The 9,257-nt window shown below is 49.6% G+C and overlaps 1 protein-coding gene across 2 annotated transcripts; it reads right to left on the reverse strand.

Annotated features, from left to right (window-relative positions):
• Positions 1-142: 142 nt before the first annotated feature.
• Positions 143-9,010, reverse strand: cxxc1a (CXXC finger protein 1a). Of its 2 annotated transcripts, none has more exons than XM_041053421.1 (14): positions 8,874-9,010; positions 8,227-8,405; positions 7,441-7,541; positions 6,646-6,794; positions 4,929-5,084; positions 4,256-4,438; positions 4,072-4,173; positions 3,785-4,002; positions 3,440-3,647; positions 3,092-3,202; positions 2,233-2,282; positions 2,021-2,117; positions 1,427-1,579; positions 143-1,322 (listed from the first exon to the last, which is right to left on the reverse strand). In XM_041053421.1, exons 1-14 carry the CDS (start codon positions 8,874-8,876, stop codon positions 1,176-1,178), a joined length of 1,857 nt encoding a protein of 618 aa, XP_040909355.1. In that variant the 5' UTR covers positions 8,877-9,010; the 3' UTR covers positions 143-1,175. The 2 variants fall into 2 exon arrangements, with proteins under 2 accessions (XP_040909355.1, XP_040909345.1); XM_041053411.1 differs by lacking the exon at positions 8,874-9,010 and adding an exon at positions 8,524-8,823.
• Positions 9,011-9,257: the final 247 nt, after the last annotated feature.

The following is a 9,257-nucleotide window of genomic DNA, read 5'->3' on the forward strand; positions in this document are numbered from 1 at the left end:
GAGAAAAACTGTGTTCAGAGTTTGTGCGTTTGCTTTTCTCTGGATTTTTGTGTTTTGTAAATGTGAAACTGTTTCCGTGTTTCTAACAATATAATAACACTGAGTGTCATTCAGCTGCTGCACAACAGTAAAAACACAGAAATCTGAAAACATCATCAGTTTTTAATGAAAACGATATGAACAAATAATAAAGTATAAAAACACAGATATAAAAGGATGCAGAGAAAAGAAAGTGTGGATAAAAACTAAGTGCAATAAAACCTGAACATGTTAGAGTGTCAGCTGCGTGTAGTGTTCCTGTGTGAGTCACGCACCTTCACGGTGCTTTAATGAAACCGGGCCTGACGTCAGTTCACCTGCAGGAACACTCTGTCAGTGTGCCGGGGCTGGTTTGCAGTGGATTGTGGGTAGGGTGGTAGTAACGTAGTGTGCAGTGTGGGTCTGAGACCTGAGCTCTACAGGAGACCTCACGGCTGAGTGTTAATACTGTTTGTTCTTTATCATTAGTAGTTACAGGAGTCAGTGGTTCAGGTTTATGGCCTCGGACTGACGACTGAGCTGATCTGGGATCAGATGAATGAGCAGGAAACACTGTGCTGAGGAAGGTCATCATTCTGTATCTGTGATCCTTCCTCTGAATCACAATCTGTATCTCATCACAACTACATCAACAACAAAATCCTTATTTTGTAATTCCAAGAAAAAACATCTGGCATTTACAAAATCTGGATCTGAAAATGAAACGATCTGAGTTACAAAGTGCTTCTATCACAGTAACAGCAAAACTAGCTCTACTTCCCTATTTCACTCTCACCGTCACGATGCAAAGACTCATTAACAATACAAGAGTCTCATTCAACAAAACCATCTTCTGACTGAAACCTGTGGTTCAGCTGCAGCAGTGAGAACTCACACAGACGACCTCCTCACATGAAGATCTCCATCATATGAGTCATAATGATGAGACATGGTCTCCCTTATTTTTAGTGAATGCAATGTGCTTCTGTTTCCCACAATGCATTTTGTTGGTTTGTGATCTCAGACTGAAATATTAACATGCACATATAAAACAGACGATTGGACCATTCATCCAAATCCATCAAGGGACGTGGGGATAAATCTACCTGTCTATCTTTCTCTCTATACCGTCTGTCTGTCTGTCTGTCTCCACCTGTCTACCTGTCCTTGGTGGAGCGCAGGTCTGTAGTGATTGGGTCGTGCTGGATGGTCTGGTGCAGCATCAGAGCCAATAAACCGGCTCGATTGGTCATGGCTGTCCTCAGATTCCTCTCCTGCTCGAACAGCTCGTCCAGTTTATACCACTGACAGAGAGAAGGTGAGGGATTACATGATGGACACCAGTCACGGCTAATATCCATGCTAACGTGGATGCTAAAGCTGATGAGGAGTAATTTTAGTTGGTTACCACTCGGACTCTCTCGAGGTCGACCTCGGCTCGGCGGAGTTTCTCCCAGCAGTAATGTTTGTTACACTTCCTCTTGGAAACGCGACAGAATTCTCCGGTCGGCTCAAAGACGTCTTTAACCAGAGGACAACCACAGACCTCGTCCGCTGGGACCTGACGGACACACCCCTCTTATTATTATTATTATCATTATTATTATTATTATTATTATTATTATTAGCAAACAGGATGAAATATTGTTAGGTTCAGTTTTTATAGTTATTCTTTAAAAAACAACAAAACAAAAACAAAGGAAAAACCTGGAACAAAGGTTTGGATTCAACCAGGTTCAGTGAGATGTTCACACAGAGAATCTGACAGAGTCGAAACATTTAGTTCAGTTTAAAGGGCGCAGTCTCTGACACGTCTGTCTGCAGTCGGTCTTCAGTCTGGGCCCAGATCTCACAATCACATCTGGTTCTGATGATCTAAGATCAGATCGGATCTCTGCCTGCTGCCATTAAACCAACAAACCACGGCCCAGCACACACGGTGAGCGCAACACAGAGGAGGAGCGGTGTGAGGTGCTGTCCCGTGTACAGGACGGAGACGTACCTTTGGATCTCTGGAGTGTTCAGGACATAGCACCTGCAGCCGCTTACAGTACGTCTTACTCTGAGGGTTATACACATCACAGAACAACCTGGTGGCTCTGAGGGACAGACAAGACAGGTGAGAGACAGACAGGTTTTAATCCAGCATCATTCAATTTAACTGAGACAGAAAGACAGACAGACAGGTGAGAGACAGACAGACAGGTGTCTTACCCCTCTATACGTGTCGGGTACATGGAACCAAACGATGTCTGACTCTCATACTGTTGGACACAGAGACAGAAGGAGAGAGAGACAGGTGTGATTAATGTTTCAGACAAAGCTCTGTGGTGAGGGTCTGGTTCTCCGGTGGTTCTCCGGTGGTTCTTCACTTCACTGACGCCTGATGTGGTTTCATATCAAAGAGTGTCGCCTGCTGCAAGACGCCAGCAGTCAGGTGATGTCATCATGTTGATGCGGTCATACATGACATCACTTCCTGTTACTGGCAGAAGCTATTTGAATAAAACCAAACTGATCTTTATTTTATTGTTTTTAAATTATAATAAATAAAATTAGCTACAAATAAACAAATAAACAACTTAGAAAGTGACAAAACAGAGTAAATAATAAACAGTGGCAGAGGAATATTACACCTCATCATCCAGCAGATGCTTTGGGAAACTTAGGGTTCAGTGTGTTGCCCAGGGACACGTCGGCAGACAGACCGGAGACGCCGGGTATCGAACGGCCAACCCTGTGGTCAGAGGAAAACCGCTCCACCACCTGAGCCACAGCTCAGACAGTAACAGGTAGTTCTACATGTGCACATCAGAGGGTAAAGCTGCAGCAGGTCAGTGCAGATCAGGAGGGACCAGTGGACACTAACAGGTCTGCTCCTCCTCCGTCTCGTCCACCAGGGGACTGTCTTCAAGCAGCAGCCACGTCCTAAAACCTCTGACTGTCACCTGCCTTCATTCACCTCCCACCACCAAACACCTGGAACTGGGGTTTTTCAGGTGCACCTACAGTAAGGGCTTTTCTGCTGTTAGGACATCTGGTGGACACACATGTCCTGACTCTGTACACCAACCTTAGCGTAACATCTCTCCATGTGTCTCAGCGCCACCTTCGGGTTAATGGGGTGACTGCAGGAAACACAGAAGATCTGAAGGTCTGTATCATCACCATCACCTTCAGTCACCTGCAGAGAGACGGACAGACACACGGGTCAGACAGACAAGGACAGACAGACACACGGGTCGGGCAGACACAGGGACGGACAGACACAGGGACGGACAGACAGGTCAGACAGACACACAGACGGACAGACGCATGGACGAACAGACACACGTGTCGTGTCTGTATCTGTGTGTGTCTCTGTGTCTCTCTGTCTCTGTGTCCCTCTGTCTCTCTGTCTGTCTGTCTCTGTGTCTCGTACCTCCTCGTGGTGTTGGACTTGCTGCAGCTTGGCGTTGGCGATGATGCCTTCGAGCTCATGAAAGCGTTTCTCCATCATCGTGAGGCGGAGCCTCGCCGCCTGCTGCTCCCTCCTGATTCGCTCCAGCTGTCTGCGCCCCATCTCCTCAGCCACACATGGACTCTGCTGCCACTGCTGGATCCTCTGAGGCAGGATCTCATAGATCCGACTGAGACAGAGACAGAGACAAATACAGACATGAAGACGCAGAGAAAGCAGTACAAACGCAGTCAGAGAGACAGACAGAGACAAACGTTGGTGTCATTCAGGTGCGTCTTCACGTCACACAGCTTAGCTGAGACTTACTTGGCGGCGAGCTTCATGCCGCAGTCCTCAGAGCAGTATTTGGAGTTGGTCCTCGCCGGTTCGATGCATCCAGGACCCAGACACTGCCTCAGAGCCCCGCCCGCCTCTTTGACTCCGCCCTCTCCTGCTCGCTCGCTGTGCCGCACACGCTCCCGGTGACGCTGCTTCGCTTTGTGACGCCGAGGCTTCACTTCTTCTTTCGGAACGGACACAGATTTCTACAGGACAGGACAGGTGTGTCAGTGACATCATCAGTGACATCATCAGTCCTCTAACCTAACCCTCACCTTCTTCTCCATCTTCTTCTCCCGCCTCTTCACGTGTTTCACCTTCACTGCCTTCTTCCTCAGAGAGTCCGACTGGGTGTCCTCTTCCTCGCTATGCCACACCTGCGACAGGAAGACGCATCAAACCACAGGAAGTGCCTGTTCTGACAGCTGATTGGCTAAAAAAGCTCCCTCACACACTGACCAGGTCTCTGTAACCGGCAGCTTTGTACTGCTTGTACAGCTCCAGTTCGCTCTCGCTGAACCCCTCCTCCTCCTCATCCTCCTCCTCCTCCTCCTCCGTCTGATGTCCCACCCCTTTCCTCGGGATGCCCCGCCCCCTGCCACCGCTCCGAGTCATCTCCTCGTCTCTGACCCGAAGCATCTTCTGCTCAAAGACGAGAAAAACATCAATCGTATCATTAACATCAAGTCACATTCAACACCTGTACCTGATCAGGTTCACCTGTACAAGCTAATCCAGTCCCATACAACACCTGTGGACCAGGTGGGAGTCACAATATTAGAAACACTGTTGAATACAGTGCAGTCCAGCACCGAGCAGTGGGACGATCCAGAGACTCATCAAACTCAGAGGCTCAACAGAAAACATTCTTCTTCCTCTTCAGTGGTTCATCGACTCATCAGTTCACACTCCACTAAACAACATTCATCCTGTCACAGCTGCTGAAACTTCCTCTGTTAGATTCGTCCAATAAGAGGAAATCCAGCTGTGACGGATCTCCAGCGCTGAGCGAGCGCCGCCCCTCCCCTCATCCTTTCACCGTTCATGCTGATCACAGATTCTCACGCAGTTCGACAAGAACGTCAGAAAAATGTGTTCTGCAAAAAACAGCCTGTAACAGCCGATCACTCACCCGGGCTCGGACCTCGCACTGCCTGAGTCGACACTTCTGTCGGATTTTGTTCGGACCTCCGAACTTCTTCATGTCTTTGCAGAAATCACACTGAGCGCAGTCCTCAGTCCTCAGGCAGGCGTCGCACTCCCCACACATCCTGGCTGAGCGCTTGATCTGAAACAGACAGATCACACACTGAGGCAGGCTCACCCACTCACTCACTCACTCACCCACTCACACACTCTCTCACCCACTCACTCACCCACCCACCCACCCATTCACTCATACACTCACTCACTCACCCACTCACTCACTCACCCACTCACCCACTCACCCACTCACTCATTCACTCACCCACCCACTCACTCACTCACACACTCACTCACTCACCCACTCACTCACTCACTCACCCACTCACTCATTCACTCACTCACCCACTCACTCACTCACTCACACTCTCCCACTGACTCACACACTCTCTCACCCACTCTCTCACCCGCTCACCCACTCCCTCGCTGACCCACTCACCCACTCACTCACCCACCCACTCACTCACTCACCCACTCACTCACCCACTCACTCACTCACACACTCTCTCACTCACTCACTCACTCACTCACACACTCTCTCACTCACCCACTCACTCACTCACTCACACACTCTCTCACTCACTCACACACTCTCTCACTCACTCACTCACTCACCCACTCACTCATACACTCACTCACTCACCCACTCACTCACTCACCCACTCACTCACTCACCCACTCACTCATTCACTCACCCACTCACACACTCACTCACCCACTCACTCACTCACTCACTCACCCACTCACTCATTCACTCACTCACCCACTCACTCACTCACTCACTCACTCACTCACACTCTCCCACTCACTCACACACTCTCTCACCCACTCTCTCACCCACTCACCCACTCACTCGCTGACCCACTCACCCACTCACTCACCCACCCACTCACTCACTCACCCACTCACTCACCCACTCACTCACTCACACACTCTCTCACTCACTCACTCACTCACTCACACACTCTCTCACTCTCCCACTCACTCACACACTCTCTCACCCACTCACCCACTCACTCGCTGACCCACTCACCCACTCACTCACCCACCCACTCACTCACTCACCCACTCACTCACCCACTCACTCACTCACACACTCTCTCACTCACTCACTCACTCACTCACACACTCTCTCACTCACCCACTCACTCACTCACTCACACACTCTCTCACTCACTCACTCACACACTCTCTCACTCACTCACTCACTCACCCACTCACCCATTCACCCACTCACTCACCCACTCACCCACTCACTCACCCACCCACTCACACACTCACCCTCTCACAGTAAACAGATACACGCTGCATGGCTGCAGCAGCCTGATTCCAAACATGAAAGGAGTTGAAGAGTCTTGTGCAGAGTAAGGAGTAAAAGCATTCCACAGGTTCAGAGGTGAAAACAGTTGAACTGTTCACAGTGAAAGCGACTGACATGTCTGCTGCCAGTTGTCATGTAGCAGGTTAATATCAGTTAAAGTGGTTGAACTCACTGACGATAAAAGTAGTTGAAGCGTCAGTTCAGCTGTGTAACAGGTGAAGCGTCTCTGTGACCTGCTGCCTGAACAAACACACAGCAGAAACACACACCTGAATATCAGGCCACCTGGGAGCCCTGCCACCCGCCACTTTAGTTGCTTGGTTACCTGTGAGCCCCGCCTCCTGTCAGTCTTGGGCTGGGGGGTGGAGCTTCCATCTCCATCGGCTTTGTCGTCTCTGTCCGGCTCCGCCTCTTTCTCCTCCTTCTCCTTGGTCTTCTTTGGACGGAACTTAATCTCCAAAGAGGAGTCTCTGTCTGTGGGCACAACACACAGCTAACAGGCAACATTCTAGCAGGCAACATGCTAACAGGCAACATGCTAACAGGCGTCATCAGGGTTTCACTGAGTGGTCGTTCAGGGTCAGTTGCTGCAGATTTGTGGGAAGTTTCTGTGATGTTCAGTATCAGTGGATCGTCCAGGCAGTTTCACTGCTCACTCACTCACACACACACACACACACACACACACACACACACACACACACACACACACACACACGTTTTTAAACTAGAATTCTGTTGCTGATCTATTTTTTTGTTTCCTTCAACAAATCTCCCGTTCAGATTCAGATGAGCAGTGTGACAGTCCGTCTCCCAGCACTTCCTGTCTGAGGCTCTCGGCCCTGAGATGTAAATCTTTAAAAACACCTCACGGATAAAAAGAGTCATTTTAAAACGGCTCAGCGTTTCAATCAAACCGCTGCTCACTGGTTTTTACCAAACAAACAGGAGCAAACTGGGACTTTGCTGGGAACTATTTTCAGCAGCGGATTAATCCACATACGGTGTGTGTGGGACTGAGTCAAAATAAACTACAGTTGTGTTTTAGTTTGAGGAAACAGTGGAATCACATCACAGCATCCATTCAGGGTTCAGGGTTCTGAACACGAGACTTACTGACCTCTGCAGGACGGACAGTACCAGACTCTGATGGATTTAGCTGCTTTCTCTGAAACACCAATGCATCCTCCATGAAACCACTCAGTGCAGCTGTCACAGCCTCTGACAGACAGACAGGAGGAGAGACAGACAGACAGACAGGAGGAGAGACAGACAGACAGGCAGGAGGAGAGACAGACAGACAGACAGGAGGAGAGACAGACAGGAGGAGAGACAGACAGACAGCAGGAGAGAGACAGATAGGAGGAGAGACAGACAGGCAGGAGGAGAGACAGACAGACAGGCAGGAGAGACAGACAGACAGGAGGAGAGACAGACAGGAGGAGAGACAGACAGACAGCAGGAGAGAGACAGATAGGAGGAGAGACAGACAGACAGGAGGAGAGACAGACAGACAGGCAGGAGGAGAGACAGACAGACAGGAGGAGAGACAGACAGGCAGACAGACAGGAGGCGAGACAGACAGACGGACAGGAGGAGAGACAGACAGACAGGAGGAGAGACAGACAGACAGACAGGAGGAGAGACAGACAGACAGGAGGAGAGACAGACAGACAGGCAGGAGGAGAGACAGACAGGCAGACAGGAGGAGAGACAGACAGACAGGCAGGAGGAGAGACAGACAGACAGGAGGAGAGACAGACAGGAGGAGAGACAGACAGACAGCAGGAGAGAGACAGATAGGAGGAGAGACAGACAGACAGGAGGAGAGACAGACAGGTTAGTGTTCACTGTTGTGTCGGTCCATCAGCTCTTATTGACAAATATTTAGCGGAGGTTTATTTACATCATGAAACAGTTGATGTCTGGTTTCCTGCAGATACAGTAAACAGGAGCACTGGGGATTTCCATGGCAACCTCTCCTTCTCCTCCTCCTCCTGACTCTTTACCCTCGTCTTCATCTCCCTCTCCTCCTCCCTCCTCTTCTTCCTCTGGGCCTCGCTCTGTTTCTGCTGCCGCCTCAGACTGATCCAAACAAACAAACAAACATCTCATTATAAGAAACAAGAATCATGTTTAAGGTAAATCTGAGTTTGTCTGATTCACAGGTGATCGACGTCAGGGCCTCCACCCAGCATCAGACCTGCTTCATGGTCCAGGTGATGCAGGACGGTCTGTGTTAGACTCAGTGAAGACAGATAATGAAGACACGTCCTGGCTGTGCTGGACTTGCTTCGTGGTCCAGGCCTCGGGTCTCTGGACCAGATCGACTCAGAGACTTTAAACCAATTTCAATTTTTCAGATTTATGGAAAAAAACTCAGCGACGCTGTTTTTCGTGTTTCTGCGTTTTTTCCTTCACTGTTCGTTTTTCCATCAAACCAAACTCCGCTCACTTTTCTGCACATTGTACATCATGTGTTTGTGTTTGTGATGCTGCTCCGTTATTCTCCATCAGCCTGAGCATCCGTCTGTGAACAGAGCTCACACTCACCATGATGAATCTGACTGTGGTTCAGACAGAACAAGGATCCGGGTCGGTCCTCAGCGCAGCTCCACCTTCATTTCACTGCCTTTTCATTTTTACCAGAATCTGCACGAATCTCTTTGTTTCCGCTTCATCCTCCGCTGCTTTCTTCTTCTGTGCGGGAAAATAAAGCGGCGGCGGAGAGAGGAGGCGCTGCCGCAGCGCCACCTGCAGGAGGGAGGCTCACACACACACCTGCAGGAGGGAGGCTCACACACACACACACCTGCAGGAGGGAGGCTCACACACACCTGCAGGACTCTAAACTTGGTTTTTAAACTTCCCTCAGGTCACAGGTGTTTTATTTCTGAAGTGAACATTTAAAGTTTAACGGATGTGAACTGAAGCTCA

The sequence above is a fragment of the Toxotes jaculatrix genome, chromosome 2, assembly GCF_017976425.1.
Source record: "Toxotes jaculatrix isolate fToxJac2 chromosome 2, fToxJac2.pri, whole genome shotgun sequence".
NCBI lineage: Eukaryota > Metazoa > Chordata > Actinopteri > Toxotidae > Toxotes > Toxotes jaculatrix.